Below are 17,373 nucleotides of genomic sequence, written 5' to 3'. Positions count from 1 at the left end.
TATTTTTTGTTTTTCCTAAAAATGCAATCTATCCTAGGGAATAGAACTAATTTATTCTAAGACATTTTTTTGTATTTTTTTCATGAAAATTCGGAATTAGGAAAAATGTGAAAATTTATTTAACTAGATTAAGATTCTATTTAATTTGCATTAGGAATTAGATTAAGCCAAATCCTAATTTAAACTAAAATATTATCTTAACCTAGATAATCCTAAAATGCAAAATATCTAAACTCATAATAAATTAAGAAAGATATTATCTAGAATTAAACTAAGTGCAATTTAACCCTAATATGCAATGACGTACAAAATATGCACTAATTCTACATGACATATGCATGATGATTTTTTATTATTATTTTTTAATTAATTTTCGAAATTAATAATTTCCAAATAATTAAACATGCAATCCAAATTAAAAATCTAGCAACCTAAATTGATTGATTTGATTTTTTTGATTTTTGATTTTAAAATTCGAAATAAGATTCCTATTCTAAATGTGTAAACCCTAAAATATGCAACATTATAACCCAAACACATTTCAAGATGAACAAAGCGATCATGACAAGTCAAAACAATGATATCACACATCATTCATATCAAGGGATAACATTTCGCTGATAAAAATGATAAATTGATCTTAAGCCTTAAAGATCAAAATATCAATTTTATTCCCGCTTAATTAATTATTTCATCTAAGGCATTATAGATGAAATAAAAACTCACGCGGTTGCGAAACGGGTGATATGTTGGAATTTCCAATTCATTAATAAAGAATAATTATACTAAAAAAAAACACAAGATAAAGTAAAATAAAATAAATAAAGTAAACTAAAGAAAACTACCTAATGTGTTTTCTTTTCTTTTTTTCTTCTTTTATTTTTTAAAAATGGGCTTGACAGCCGTGGGACCCGGCCAAGGGTAGCTAATCGGAGGTCCGGCAGAGCGCCGCGGTCGGAGCTCCGGCAAAGCTAGGCGACGACAGGGCTGGAGCGCGGATCGCGGACCGCAAGTCGTCAGGTCGCGGGCTTCGAACGGTGGGGTGCTGCAGGGACGGTAGGAGGCCTCGGGCGGCTGGTGCGGCGGCGTCGGGCTCGCGGTCGCGGCGTCTGGTGAGCGGAGATGGGCGGCGAAGGCACCGGGTGCGGGCGAGGCGAGCGGCGCGGTGGCGCGGCGAGGTCGAGAGCGGGGGGACGCGGAGGTGACCGAGGCACGGCGTCGAGCCCGATGCAGATGCGGATGAGGCGAGCAACAGCGGCGTGGGCGCGGGGCTGGCTGTCGGGCACCGAACGGAGGCGAACGGCGGCGGTGCTACTCGGAGACCGGTGGTGCAGGCTCACGGAGATGACGACCGACGCAAGCTCGAGTGCTGCGGGGGCGTCGCGAAGGACTTGGGCACGGCTGCTGGTGTCGCGGGGCGCGTGCAACCGTGGAGGTGGGCTGAGCGATGGCGAGAGGACGCGCAGCGGTGTTGCTGCGGGTTGCGCCGGACGGAAGCGCAGCGGCACAGGACCAGAGAGGTGGTCGCAGCAACGCCGGTGGCCCTTCGAAGAAGATGAACATCAACCTCTTTTCTTTTTCTTTTTTTTTCTTCTTTTTACCCTCGTCTCACGTCACTTCCCTACGTCTTCTCTCCGTCCGCTGGTGTCCTTTTCTCGCAGAAGTCAAATCCCTCTTCGGTCTTCTATATTTTTTTGACTTGAGAGAAAAACGAAGAAAGGCCCTTCGCACGAATTTTTTTCTCCAATTTTTTATTCTCCTCCTGCTTCTTTTTCTGCTTTTTCCACGGAAGGAAAAAGCTAACTTTTTTTTTTTTTTTTTCTCTCAAAACCTTTTTCGGTATGAACTTCGCTTTGGGACTTCTACTCTCAATTTTTTTGAAAAATTCCCCCGAAGATTTTTCTGAATTCGCTCCCCACTCACGAAAAATGTAGCTCTCTTTTATAGTGATTCCAGACGGCCACTTTGTATGCTATTTTCCGAGTTTCATCTTCGTCGCATTAAATCAAAGCTGTAAATCGAGCATGATTTCGCAATCAGCTCGATCCTGCTCAGATTTCTTCCATTTTGCAAAATTCTTGCCCTTTGTTTGCCAGATTTTTCAATTGTTTCTACATTTATCAAAATCTGAATACTCATCAGAATTTCAAACTTCCATGCATAATCAATCAAATAAATCTTCCCCATTTTTATTTTTTCATGCTTTTATTTGTTCAAAATGCAATTTTATTTTTCCAAAATTAGGTGTCAACAAATACCAATAGCCTCCTAAGCTAAATGGACGCTCATTGACTCCAGACATCCTTGATGAAAGCTAAATGGACGCTCACTGACTCTATACATCCTTGATGAATCGACCCAAAGACAGGTAGGAAGAGACACCCTCCATGAAAGCCTTCCCGCTTTTCTCGCTCACCTCCTTCACCTCGTTCCTCCTCTCCTTGGCCTACTTGCCCTCCATTACCCTTCTTATCCCTCCCTCTATCTCGTCCGCCGTCATGATACCATCACTACCTCTGACGAGATCTCTCCGATAATCCATCTTGATCTCTGCCTCGAGGCCAAGCTCCACCACCATTTGGAACGCGTTAATCGTGGTAGCTGTGCATAGTTACGGGTACAATACTACATGAAAATTTCAGTTAAGATATGCTGATACAAAAGGATGCATAGATAAAGGGCCAAATCCCCAAAAGAGAGTATCATGAAGTTATATTTTCCACGGACAAATTTGACCTCCTTGGACCTGAGCGCATCTTTAAAAAGCTTAAGGGAGAAATGACAAAGGGAAGAGTCCCCGACGGGTGGTACTCCCCACTGCACACTCCCATATTCCCTCCTCCCTGGGAAGAAAAATATATGGAGAGCAATTAGAGAGGTGTGGGACGTGCGGGCAACAAGATGTTAAGATAAGAAATGCGCTTCTATTGGTCCACTTGAGTTACCATGCAGGCAGAATGGCCTCCACTTGGGAGATCGAACTCTCCGCAACTTTATGGGGTTACCCTGTAACCAAAAATCAAGGATCCGAGCTATACTCCTAGTTACAAGTTATCAGAAATGAATTTATATCTCTCATGGACAAATTTTGCCCCACTTTTTGTATGTTCCAAAGAAAATAGTATAAACTCTCACTCAATGAACAAAAATAGTCACCATAATCCAAGATTCATTTTCTCTAAATTACCAAGAAATCTTACTGTGGGCATTATAACAAATGCATTGCCATCCTATACAGATGAGAGAATTACCCAAAAAAGAAAAAATTATAAACTTATTCCAATTGTGCTAGTTCAATCATAAACTTCTTTCTTACTAATTCAATTTTAAACATTTTGCATGTGTATCAATTTAGTCCATCTTACCAATTTTGGCCAGCAATGTTGACGGCATTTCATAAATGTGTATATATTTTTATATTCTTTTTTTTTATTTTCTTTAAATTTCCCCCTTCCCTTAGGGCCAGGGAGGATGTCGGCCGATCCTTGCCAGCCATAGGCATATTAAAACTACTCTTCCACTTTGAACACGACAACGCAATCATCCCTCCCTGATGTACAAGTACTAGTATTTATTCCCAATTTTATAAAGTCAAAAGAACACCATGCCCATTGGGGTATGCATGGTTTGAGTGGGTGGTTCTCACTTTAGAATTGGGAACCACCCTCTAAAGATCGATTCTAATTTTTGGGAATCAGGAACTGCCCATTGGTTCCATAGTTCCATTGAAAAATTGGACCGCCTATCTGATCTAGTTCTTGGGTGGGTCCATGGAATCGATCACCAATCCTTACAAATTGCATTCATCAATAAATATCATGATTGGTTCATAATGCATCAACTTGAATGAAAGTATATCCATCTAGATATGATGACAAACTCAAATTTAGGCTCTCTGTTGACAATCTCACTAGGGAAATGAATTGGACTTTTGCTGCATGTTCTCAATGGATGGTATTAGAGCTATTGTTGGTTAGTGAGCCCCAATGGATTCTAATATTTTTAAAATATCTCAATAAAGAAATCTCGCAATCAACATGTGTTTTAAGTGAAACTTGTCATTTCGAATGATATGGTGATACTAGAGCAAGGGCAAAGGCTGGCATAAGGTTACAGTAATGTAGTCTGAAGTTGGTAGTTGATTGCGGTAGTTATGCATAGTTACAAGTATATTATAAGGTGGAAATTTAAGTTGAGATATGCTGATACAAAAGGATGTATTAATAAATGGCCAAATCTCCAAAAGAGAATATCATGAAGTTATATTTCTCACGGACAAATTTGACTACCCCGGACCTGAGCAAATCCTTAAAAGACTTATGGAAGAAATGACACAAGAAGGAACTCTCCAAGGGTGGGACTCCCCACTGCACACTCCTGTATTCCTTCCTCTCTAGGAAGAAAAATACATGCAGAGCAATTGGGGAGGTATTGGGCGTGTAGGCAACAGGATGTTAAAATAAATAAAAAATGCAGTCTTGCTAGCCCACTTGGATTACTAGGCAAGCGGACGGCCTCAACAGGGGAGGTCGAACTCTTTGCAACTTGACGAGGTTACCTCGTAACAAGACACCAAGGATCCAAGCTATACTCCTAGTGATAGGTTATTGGGAAATGAAGTTATATCTTTCATGGACAAATTTAACCCCCACTTTTCATATGTTCCAAAACAAATAGTCCAAATTCTCACTCAATGAACAAAAATAGTCACTATGATCTTTTCCATCTAAGCAATCCTTAGTTGATATTTCATTTGGCTAACCACGTAGAGGTAACACATAATCCAAGATTCATTTTTCTATAAATTACCAAAAATCTTACTGTGGGCGTTAGAGCAAATGTATTGCCATCATTTATAAATGGGAGAATTACCAAAAAAAAAAAAATCTAAATTTAATGTAATTGTGCCAATTCAATAGTAAATTTTATTTTTGACCACTTCAACCCAAAACCTTGTCCAGTTACGCTAGTTTAGTCGGTCCAACCAATTTTGTCAACTAGCATTGACGGTATTTCACAAAGTTTTATATATTTTTATATTCTTTTCTTTTCCTTTTAATTTCCCCCTTCCCATAGGACCAGCGAGGATTGCCGACCGATCCTGGCCGGCCACAAGCATATTAAAACTACTCCTCCACTTTGAACACGGCAACGCAATCATCCCTCCTTGATGTCCAAGTACTAGTATTTATCCCCCATTTTTTATAAAGTCCAAACAACACCATGCGCATTGACGAACCAATATTTATTTTTAAAATCAATTAACTAAAATGCAAATTAGATCTATTGAGAATGACGCATAAAAATATTATTAATACGTGACATCACTACATACATTAAACTTATATGTCAATATTGATATATATATATATATATATATATATATTGTGAATAAAACGGTTGCGAATTGACAACTACTGGTATCCGCATGAACTTTATCATGTTACGTGAGATTATGTTTCTTTGAATTATTTGTGCATTCTTAAACGTCATCTCCTTAAACGCTATTGCGTTCCATTTATCTCACGATATTTTGGCCTACATGGGATTCAAGCTACCAACCATTAAATGCACCTTCCTTGCAAAACTGTCTCATCTTATTCTTTTACTCGGTCCATGAATCTGCAGGCCGCCGATTTCCTCTTGTAATAAACAGAAAGCAAAGAATAAAAATAAAAATGAAAATCCTTTGGCGTATTATATGGGGTCAAGCCAAATTTACATTCCTCAAGTGAAGGGTCAATTTTGCTATATTCCCTAATGCTTTTCACACTACACTTTCAAGAGGAGGAATGAGAATGGCGCTGGAGGTGGAAGCAAGAGCAAAATGGAATCCATCTGTGCCTGGAGATCAAGGAGGGATGGTTGCCGGTCAATTTGTTTTGTTTGAACACTTTCTATAACTTGTCTTTTACCTTTGCACGGTTCCACTGAAAACACACCAAAGGGTCGACAAGAATCAACATGGTTTATTGTCACAAAAGACACTAGAACAGTCCGGGATGGATTGGAGTCCCAGATACGCTGAAACACACGCCAAAAAATCATAGGATGGAAATACCAATAGCCTCCTAAGCTAAATGGACGCTCACTGACTCCAGACATCCTTGATGAAAGCTAAATGGACGCTCACTGACTCTATACATCCTTGATGAATCGACCCAAAGACAGGTAGGAAGAGACACCCTCCATGAAATCCTTCCCGCTTTTCTCGCTCACCTCCTTCACCTCGTTCCTCCTCTCCTTGGCCTACTTGCCCTCCATTACCCTTCTTATCCCTCCCTCTATCTCGTCCGCCGTCATGATGCCGTCACTACCTCTGACGAGATCTCTCCGATAATCCATCTTGATCTCTGCCGCGAGGCCAAGCTCCACCACCATTTGGAACGCGTTAATCGTGGTAGCTGTGCATAGTTACGGGTACAAGATATGCTGATACAGAAGGATGCGTAGATAAAGGGCCAAATCCCCAAAAGAGAGTATCATGAAGTTATATTTTCCACGGACAAATTTGACCTCCTTGGACCTAAACGCATCTTTAAAAAGCTTAAGGGAGAAATGACAAAGGGAAGAGTCCCCGAGGGGTGGGACTCCCCACTTTACACTCCCATATTCCCTCCTCTCTAGGAAGAAAAATATATGGAGAGCAATTAGAGAGGTGTGGGACGTGTGGGCAACAAGATGTTAAGATAAGAAATGCACTTCTATTGGTCCACTTGAGTTACCAAGCAGGCAGAATGGCCTCCGCTTGGGAGATCGAACTCTCCGCAACTTAATGAGGTTACCCTGTAACCAAAAACCAAGGATCCGAGCTATACTCCCAGTTACAAGTTATCAAGAAATGAATTTATATCTCTCATGGACAAATTTTGCCCCCACTTTTTGTATGTTCCAAAGAAAATAGTATAAACTCTCACTCAATGAACAAAAATAGTCACCACAATCCAAGATTCATTTTTCTCTAAATTACCAAGAAATCTTACTGTGGGCATTATAGCAAATGCATTGCCATCCTATACAGATGAGAGAATTACCCAAAAAAGAAAAAAATTATAAAATTATTCCAATTGCGCTAGTTCAATCATAAACTTCTTTTTTACTAATTCAATTTTAAACATTTTGCATGTGTATCAATTTAGTTCATCTTACCAATTTTGGTCCGCAATGTTGACGGCATTTCATAAATTTGTATATATTTTTATATTCTTTTTTTTTTTATTTTCTTTAATTTTCCCCCTTCCCTTAGGGCCAGGGAGGATGTCGGCCGATCCTTGCCAGCCATAGGCATATTAAAACTACTCTTCCACTTTGAACACGGCAACGCAATCATCCCTCCCGATGTACAAGTACTAGTATTTATTCCCCATTTTATAAAGTCAAAAGAACACCATGCCCATAGGGGTGAGCATGGTTCGAGTGGGTGGTTCTCACTTTAGAATTGGGAACAACCCACTAAAGATCGATTCTAATTTTTGGGAATCGGGAACTGCCCATTGGTTCCATAGATCCATTGAAAAATTGAACCGCCTATCTGATCTAGTTCTTGGGTGGGTCCATGGAATCAATCACCAATCCTTACAAATTGCATTCATCAATAAATATCATGGTGAACATTTGTCGCGACCAATTTTTCGGGGGGTGTGAACCACCTAGGGTTTGGCTAATGGATTGTTAAACCTAGACTTAACTCGGGCTCTCCCAAGCCCATACCAATTTGCGACTTAGGTTTGAATTGTTAACATGCAATTGAATTTTAACTAGGAGTGGCCACTAATCTATTTTTTGGTGGGTCGATTAGAAACCCAAGTAAAGTAACGGGAGATTCACTTTACTTCTATGAACCAGAGATTTGGGTACGGGGGCTTGATTACGCTAGATTTCTCTAACGCCCTTTCGGCATCATTTCTTTTATTTTTGAAAAAAAGGTTTTGCAGGCAGCTTAAATTGATTTTAAACTAATTCCCTAACATGTGAGGTGTTCATACAGGTGCGCAAACCACCAATTTAACACCTAAGAAAGCAATTAAATAATGCAGGACTTACCTCAAAGCAACGAAAGCATCTGCAGTGTTAAATTAAAATCAACATCAACAACCCTAGATATGGTTTCTAATTAACACGCAATTTCTTTTTTTTTTTTTATCTTCACTTTTCACTTTTCACTTTTTGTTTTTCTTCCTTGGTCAACCAAAAGAAAACCCTAGAAAAGTCCCCCCTCCTCTCACCGTACACGATTGCTTTTATAGATAAAAATAGGTGATCTTCGTAGAATATTTTATCTCACTTTTTCAATATACACGAAGATAATCTATAACCTCCCGATCACAAAAATCTTTTTATTCTCCTTATCTCCTAAATATTTTCTACTGATTTTTAAATATAAGATCACAACTCGATTTTTTTAAATTCCAAAAATCATTATTTCAAATCTCAATTTCAGAAAATGGGCTCGGGCTAACTTGTAGTCTTTATGGGCTTAGTCTGATCAATTTGAACCCATCCGCACCGGTCAAATAAATAAAATGCCAATTAAAATAAAATGCACCTAAATCTATATGATATGTAATTAATTTTTTTGATAAAATTAAACCCTAATTTTTAATGACTAAACGGGCCGTTAAAATTTAGGTGTCAACAGTTGCCCCTCTTTGAAGGTGAGCTCGAAGAGGTTGCATTCAAAGACAAATTGAAACCTAAATTTTGACTATGCACATGCACTGAATGATTTTTTTTTTTTTTTGAGAAAATGAATCCCATTTTGAAATGCAATTTATATGGCGCATGTAAACGCTAATGCAAATGCATGATGTGAAAGGAAAGAGCGTACCTACAATTACTTACCAATTAGTGCAGTAAAGCATCTTAAGGTACATGATAAATCCCTATTTACTCCACAAGTACCAAACTCTCACTTAGGTTCCTTGAAAAACGTAATAGGTAAGAACATTCACATCCAAAGTGAAATGTTCAACGAAAAAAATTGAGACATCCAGATCAAGATTGAGATGTCAAGATTTTTGAAAAACTCAAAATACCTAGATCCAGACTAAGGTATAATAAGAAGGATTGACAAACATTCATATCCAGAGTGAAATGTTTGAATGAAAATAATCAAGACATCCAGGTCCAGACTGAGATGTCAAGATTTTTGTACTTGAGATACCTAGATCCAGACTAAGTATAACGAGAAAGGTCGAAAAAACATTCACATCCAGAATGAAATGTTTATACGAAAATAATCAAGACATCCCGGTCCAGACAGAGATGTCATGATTTTAGAAGCTCAAAATACCTAGATCCAGATTAAGGTATAACGAGGAAAGTTGAAGAACATTCACATCCAGAGTGAAACGTTCAACGAAGAGAATTGAGACATCTAGATCTAGACTGAGATGTCAAAATTTTGGAATGCAATTTGCATGCAAATGGTAAAGGAACCTACCTGGAATATCTTACCTTTAAGGAGGGTAGAGTGACTCAAGATAGTTGGTGTTACATGTTCATGACCCGTACCTTTCTATGGTCGCCTAGTAGGGCAGCAAGGTTTTGTAAGGAAACTACTTTCCTAGGACCCGTACTTTTCTACGATCGCCCAGTAGGGCAGTGTTTGGTTGTATCTAGGACCCGTACCATTCTACGGTCGCCTAAATGGGGATTTACCTTCCAAGACCCGTACCATTCTACGGTCGCCTGAATAGGGAAATAGATGTTGTCTAGGACCCGTACCATTCTACGGTCGCCTAAACGGGAGTTTACCTTCCAGGACCCATACCATTATACGGTCGCCTGAATAGGGAAATAGATGTTGTCTAGGACCCGTACAATTCTACGGTCGCCTAAACGGGGGTTTACCTTCCAGGACCCGTACCATTCTACGGTCGCCTGAATAGGGAAATAGGTTTTGTCTAGGACCCGTACCATTCTATGGTCGCCTAAACAGGGATTCACTTTCTAAGATCCGTACCATTCTACGGTCACCTAAATAGGAAAATAGGTTTTGTCTAGGACCCGTACCATTCTACGGTCGCCTAGACGGAAAATTGATTTTTCAGGACCCGTACCTTTCTACAGTCGCCTGAATGGGGAAATTACTTTTCCAGGACCCGTACCTTTCTACGGTCGCTTGTTAGAGCAATAAATGTTGTCTAGGACCCGTACCTTTCTACGGTCGCCTAAACGGGGATTCACTTTCCAAGACCCGTACCTATCTACGGTCGCCTGAATAAGGAATCATTTTCCAGGACTCGTACCTTTCTACGGTCGCTTGAACTAAGGTAATTGCTTTTCCAGGACCCGTACCATTCTACGGTCGCCTAAACTGAGGTTTTGCTTGGCTAGAACCCAAACCTTTCTTCGGTCGCCTAACGTTGCAGCATAGATTACTTGACCAGGACCCAAACCTTTCTTCGGTCGCCTTAATCAGACTGAATCTGGAGAAAAATCTTTGGGGGACAGCTCGATCGAGTGTCGGTGTTTTCAAAAGGGAATACCTGCACAATGACAAGTATTTAAGGTATGGATAGAGATATACTTACCTGGTATCATCTCTGTTCCTGGGGGAAATGTCTTCTGCAAAACATGGTCATAGGAGAACCAATATGCATTTGTGATCATAAACATGCATTAATTTAAGGGAGGTTCATGCGCTGTGATTTATATCAAGCCTGCATCACTTAATTTCCATTGGGAAGGATTTCACAAAGAATGTTCCAATCTGAACACATAAGTGTCATGGATGTGCCAAATGGGGGACCTCTTGGTCTGAAAGGACTTTTCACTCATCCTCATTAAAATGGGTTATTTTATCCAGACCTTTGATGCAGGATTTTTGACAATCACTCTATCTTTTCATCATCATGCCAAACAAGGGTTCGAACAATCTCGCAAGTGGTACGAACTTACCAATCTGAGAGGTTTTTAACAGGGACTGCAACGCTAGCTTGGTCAACAGCTTAGCAAAGGAGACTCTTTGAGTCGAGGCTATTAAAAAATGAATGATATTTCACAATCATCTTGGGGTTTACAAGCCAAGAAACATGAGAAATGAAGCAGAAATTATCTTACTTGCACTTCTTCAAGCGATGCTTCCAAACATATGAACTTTTACGTTAATTCAAGTGCCATAATTTGAATAGACTTTGTAAGGGACGTAACGTAGGTTGGGTTCATGGGTTGAGAAACGAAAGGATCATTTGGCTCAAAAAGTGTTTATGGGGTCAAAGTTGGTGATCATCTTGATATTTCCAGCAATTTTCCTCTCCATCGTCGAAGATTTTCTTCACTTCACAACTCCACTGATTGCAACATCTCAACATTTGAGTTTTTTTTCTTTTTTGGGTACCACCTTGTTGGGGATACAACTCACTTCATCAAGTGTTTGATTTTTTTCTTTGGGCATTGGCCTTGCTTTTACCAGGCACACTGTTTTTTCATGTCCCATTTTTTTGCACTTTTTTTTTTTACTTGCACAACCTTCATCTTTTATTAACATTGTAAACCATGCTACTTGAGTGGTTTGATTTTTCTTGCCTTGCCCCAGTGTGGGGGATGATCACCAACTGGGTTTAATAGGAAACGAATTCATAGGCTCAAGGGGCTATGCAATGGATAAAGTATATAGGATAGAGAAAGAACTGCTCTTCGTCATCCTAAGGCACTTTAAATTATCGTACAAGTCACACTGTAAAAGCAATACTCGAAGATTGATGCAAGTACGGGTAAGAAAATTCCTATCATTCATTTCAAATCTTGTCCAGTATGGGACGATTCTTGACAGGGATAATTTAAAAAGCTTTTCATGTGTGTGGGCTCAAAGGGCTGAACAATGGATATACCTGGAGTGTTTCGGGTAGCAGAAGAAACTGCCTCTCATCAGCTTGGTTGACGTATCCTTTGCGAGATCACCCTTTTCCTTCTAGGCATGGAATTTTTCCACACAACTCACTAGAAATTAGTGTATGAAACAGTGTATGGAATAAGGCTTGCCTTTCGTCATTCCAAAGTATCCCATTTGACACATTCAATTTATCTCACATAATTCATCAATGAAAAAAAAATGCGAGATTTGCAACAAATTTGAACAATTCAATTCACTAAGGCAATTTACTCATCATAGAAATGCTTGCAACTCAAATCATGATATGGCAAATTCTATCATGGATAATACTTCTTGAAAGAATTAGAATTCACTGGAGTTTGAAAACTCACGACCATCCATTTCTGCTAGGATGGCACCTCTTGGAAGTACATTCCTTACCACATATAGGCTGTAATTTGGAGCAAACTTGTTGCCAGGATCTTCCACCGGAGAATGATGGTTATTTTTTACTTGCCCCAAATCTTTTTTATTACAAGTGCGCTCTAAACCTGTTGATCACAAGGCAAGTTTATGATCATTGAAACTTGATACGCTATTCTCAGATGTCCCTTGTCATAACAAGTTATAGAATTATGCACAGAGACAAAAACCAAATGAGTCAGACAAACAAACAGGCTGTCATGAGTTGCATAGAGGTGAGCAACTGTTGGAGTTGGTATTCCATAGCGGAGATACAATCACATATTTCAATTTGGTCAGCCATTTTAGCTCTTGATCGCATAATACGTGGCAAATTTGTTATCACCTAATCCAAATGAATGAAAATATATAAGTACAAGGTGCAAATAAAGAATCAACCCATGATAATGATCTATCAACTTTTTTTTCATCATTTTTTTTCATGAAAAGCTCTTACAAGAAGGGAATTTCCTAAAGAGAGCTAGGAAAATAGACATCCTAGTAAGATCAAATTTTCTAGACATGAATTGAAAACAAATTCTCCAAAGTTTTTTATTTTCCAAATGATTTATTGCATGGCAATTTCCTCATTTCCTTCTTGAAATGAATTAGATCAAATGACTATCCTAGATTGTCATGGACAGACCAAAAGCATGACAAAATAAATTGCACGGTATAGGGATAGAAAACTTACTTTACCAAGAAAAATCAATGGCAATCACATAGACATGCGCATGGTAAGTGGCTCAATTTCTAATTTATAAGGCTTAGCAAGGTGGAGCCACAAGGATGATCAGATTAGCCACGGGCTTGTGGACTATGTCGGGTCCTCATGACTCCGGCTTCGTCAAAGAGCCGACCCGAGTCGCAGGCATGCGAACCGAGGTGGGTACTCTTGACACCATGAAATAAACTTCAGGATTGAGATGGGCGACTCGTACCTCGAGCATGCGGTTGGAGCGGTATCCATCTCAATACCATCATAAATGATCCTATGCGGCCCAGGTCCGGTGGCAGGTTGTGTGTGCAAAGTGTAGTGATAAATGCAAAGCATGCACATCAGTTTAAATCAAACAACACTTCGTTCATGAAAAAAACCATACATGCCTACACCTCCCTGCAAAATAAAGGTTAGCAAACACTTTCCCTTATACCTCCCATCCTGCAAGAACATTTAACACCTTAAATGTTAGGGGCGTACCTGGAATCCTCACTGCCAAACAAAAACATTTTTCAAAAGAAAAGAAAAATTGGTCTAAGTCCACTAAGAGTTTTAACTCAAGTCCCCAGCGAAGTCGCCAAGCTGTCGCGACCAATTTTTCGGGGGGTGTGAACCACCTAGGGTTTGGCTAATGGATTGTTAAGCCTAGACTTAACTCGGTCTCTCCCAAGCTCATACCAATTTGCGACTTAGGTTTGAATTGTTAACATGCAATTGAATTTTAACTAAGAGTTGCCACTAATTTATTTTTTGGTGGGTCGATTAGAAACCCAAGTAAAGTAACGGGAGATTCACTTTACTTCTACGAACCAGAGATTTGGGTACGGGACTTGATTATGCTAGATTTCTCTAACGCCCTTTCGGTACCATTTCTTTTATTTTTGAAAAAAAGGATTTTGCAGGCAGCTTAAATTGATTTTAAACTAATTCCCTAACATGTGAGGTGTTCATGCAGGTGCGCAAACCACCAATTTAACACCCAAGAAAGCAATTAAATAATGCAGGACTTATCTCAAAGCAACGAAAGCATCTGCAGTGTTAAATTAAAATCCACATCAATAACCCTAGATATGGTTTCTAATTAACACGCAATTTCTTTTTTCTTTTTCATTTTTTAACGAGACTGTAATCCATATGCAATGGAATGCTTTTAATCTAATATGAAATGATATGGCATGGCAACATGTCATAAACTATATGAATAAAATTTTTATGATCTCTTAATGAACATGCAATTGTTAAATATGCAATCTAAATTAACCAAAATGACTTAATTCTAATGACGTGCAATGCAATGCAATGACGTACAAAATTATTTTAACTAAAATGACATGCAACATACAATTTAATATGCGAACTATATGTCACGCGACATTTATTAAATGACCTAATCTAATGACGGTCAATTTCTAATTAGAAATGAACCTAACAACAATCAATAAATGACGTGCATTTCATAAACCTAATTCTATATGACATGGACATTTTTATTTTCCTAACAAAACATGCAATTTATCTAGGAGAGATTATCTACCTATAATTGATAAACATGCAATCCTAACATGCAATGATGTGCAAAGAATGCCCTAATTCAACATGATATATGCATGATGACATTTTGTGCTTTTATTAATTTCGAAATTAAAATTTCTCATGCAATTCAAATAATGATAAAACTAACATCCTAAATGAATGTGCTTTTTTTTTTTTTTTTTTTGGTTTTCTTTTCCTTGATTCAAAATAAAATTATTATTCTAAATATATAAAAAAAAAAACCTAATCCTAATTCAACATTTTTGGATTTTTAAATTTCGAAATAAGATTGCAATTTTAATCCTAAACAAGAAATATCCTAAAGCAAATCTATTCCTAACTCAAAACTTTTTGGATTTTTCTTTTACGAAAATAAGATTGACTCAACTAACTTGACGATAGAAATCAAACAAGATAAGATTGATATCCAAAATTGACGAATCATATCTCGCGTATGAGATCGGGTTGGCCAATTTTAAAATAAATCGTGAATCGATCTCGGGCTTGAGATTGGATTATCGATTTTGTAAGAAGATTGCGAGTCGGATTTCGGGCGAAAATCGGATCTGTCAATCCCTAGCTTGTTGGACTTTTCATGTTGGAATCTCAACCATTCATTCAGGAATAATCCTACTAAAAAAACAAAGTAAATAAATGAAAATAACATAAAAAAAATAAAGCAAAAAAAAACTACCTAATTGATTTTCCTTTTTTTCTTTTGTTTTTCTGTTTTTTTTTCTACCTTCTCGAGCACAGCTTGCTCGTAGGTCTCCGAGGGCAGCTGGTCACTGCCAGTCGGAGCTCCGGCGAGGGCAAACTGGCGGCGGGTTGGAGAGTTGCAGGCACGGCGCCGGCGAAAAGCTCGGGCAGAGGATGGCAGGGTGCTTCACGGATCGATGTGGTGGCGCGGTGCTCGCTGGGCGTCGAAGCAGAGGGCTGTCCGTCGGGGCTTCTGGCAAAGGGCGGCAACCGGTGTGGCAGCAGAGCGGCGGTGCGAGCTCCAATGGCGTTGTTTGGTTGCTGGGTCGAAAGGGAGCTTGAGTGCGTGCAGGGGCGACGGCGGAGGCGAATCGGCGATGGCTTTGTCAATAGGGGTGTTACAAGGGTGTTGGGTCGGAAGGAGCAGCGATCCAGCTCGGGTCCGGCTCTGGCAGCGACAGAGGCGCGGCGAGGGGCGCTGGCATTCGGGCGTCCGGATCTGGCGTGGTAGCAGCGCTAGTGTGGCGGCGACGCGAGATCGGGGCAGCGATGGCGAACGGGAACAAGAGCAGCACGGTGGTGGGCAGATCTCGGCCTCTGGATAGCAGCTGCAGCACGAGCTTGCGGGCGATGGAGCAATGGTAGCAAGGCAGCAGCAGGGGCTCGGTGAGGGAGATCGGCGCGGCAACGTCAGTGAGGGTGGTGGTGCGTGCGCGACGATCGGTCACTCGGTTGACGAGGTGCGGCGACCGGCTTCGAACTCGAGCAGAGGCGCTGAGCAGATCTAGGCGGAGGAGGGGCGCTGGTTTCAATTTTCAGCTTCGATAGCAGATCAACGGCTTCGCGGGGAACGAGCGGAGAGGAGCCGGCGCCGGCGATCGTCAGGACGGCGTCTAGTTGCAAACTCAGGCAGCAAGGGTGAGGAAGACGATGAACAGTAAACGTCTCCTCACCCCTGCCAATTGTACTTTGCTTCTGTTTTTTTTTTTATCTTCACTTTTCACTTTTTACTTTTTGTTTTTCTTCCTTGGTTGACCAAAAGAAAACCCTAGAAAAGCCTCCCCTTCTCTCACCGTACACGATTGCTTTTATAAATAAAAATAGGTGATCTTCGTAAAATATTTTATCTCACTTTTTCAATATACACGAAGATAGTCTATAACCTCCCGATTACAAAAATCTTTTATTCTCCTTATCTCCTAAATGTTTTCTACTGATTTTTAAAGATAAGATCACAACCCGATTTTTTTAAATTCCAAAATCATTATTTCAAATCTTAATTTTAGAAAATGGGCTCGGGCTAACTTGTAGTCTTTATGGGCTTAGTCCGATCAATTTGAACTCATTCGCACCGGTCCAATAAATAAAATGCCAATTAAAATAAAATGCACCTAAATCTATATGCTATGTAATTAATATTTTTTTTTTAAAATTAAACTCTAATTTTTAATGACTAAACGGGCCGTTAAAATTTAGGTGTCAACAACATTGTTTCTATTTAGAGCACGAAAGTTTGTTTGATAACATTGTTTCTATCTAGAGCACGAAAGTTTGTTTGATCTTAAATTTGAGTTGAATTGCGAGCCATTAATTTTGATTATAGATTGAAAACTATAAGGCGGAATGAGTAGATAATAGTTGTTAGATAGGAGCTTAATTTATTCAAAGGTCATAGTGTGATTCGCTTAGGGTTTCCTGACGGTAGGAGCATGTGGAAAATTATAAGTCCTAACCTAAACAAAAATTTAAAAAATTAATCATTTGATCCATCTTTTTCAATATCAACCTAGTATAATCACGAGGATGGCTAAAGAGAGACCTCATTATGCTCTTAAAATGAGCCATTGGCTCTTAATTTTATATCATGACAACAAAGCACTGCAACATTTATGGACATCTCCACTCGGTCCTTCCTTCCTCTTTGTTTGTTTATTTTGTTTTCCCTAAGAATGCAAGTAAATAGATTATTAAAAAAAAAAATAGGGGGTTAATCTTATTACACATCTAAGCGACAAAAATAGTCAATAATGTCCAATAACTATAAAATATATGTGTGAGTATGTACATATATATTGATGAAAAACTATAAAACAAATAAGCAATTGAGATTGAATTTCTTTTTATTAAATATATATTTATCGTT

General features: G+C 39.3%; 1 protein-coding gene across 1 annotated transcript; it reads left to right on the top strand.

Annotated features, from left to right (window-relative positions):
- The first annotated feature begins 1,122 nt into the window (after nucleotides 1-1,122).
- Nucleotides 1,123-15,741, top strand: LOC120295418. Its single transcript, XM_039316548.1, has 2 exons — nucleotides 1,123-1,520; nucleotides 15,288-15,741. Exons 1-2 carry the CDS (start codon nucleotides 1,123-1,125, stop codon nucleotides 15,739-15,741), a joined length of 852 nt encoding a protein of 283 aa, XP_039172482.1.
- Nucleotides 15,742-17,373: the final 1,632 nt, after the last annotated feature.

This window comes from Eucalyptus grandis, chromosome 1 (genome assembly GCF_016545825.1).
Source record: "Eucalyptus grandis isolate ANBG69807.140 chromosome 1, ASM1654582v1, whole genome shotgun sequence".
NCBI lineage: Eukaryota > Viridiplantae > Streptophyta > Magnoliopsida > Myrtales > Myrtaceae > Eucalyptus > Eucalyptus grandis.
Note: the sequence above shows the minus strand (reverse complement) of the source record. Positions and strands in the feature narration are given on the sequence as shown.

Excerpts from the sequence above, each read along its gene's own strand:
- LOC120295418 (XM_039316548.1), top strand. The coding sequence starts at position 1,123 with ATGGGCGGCGAAGGCACCGGGTGCGGGCGAGGCGAGCGGCGCGGTGGC. Across the intron at positions 1,521-15,287 it reads AGCGGCACAGGACCAGAGAG|CTTGCTCGTAGGTCTCCGAG; the intron begins GTGGTCGCAGCA and ends TCTCGAGCACAG.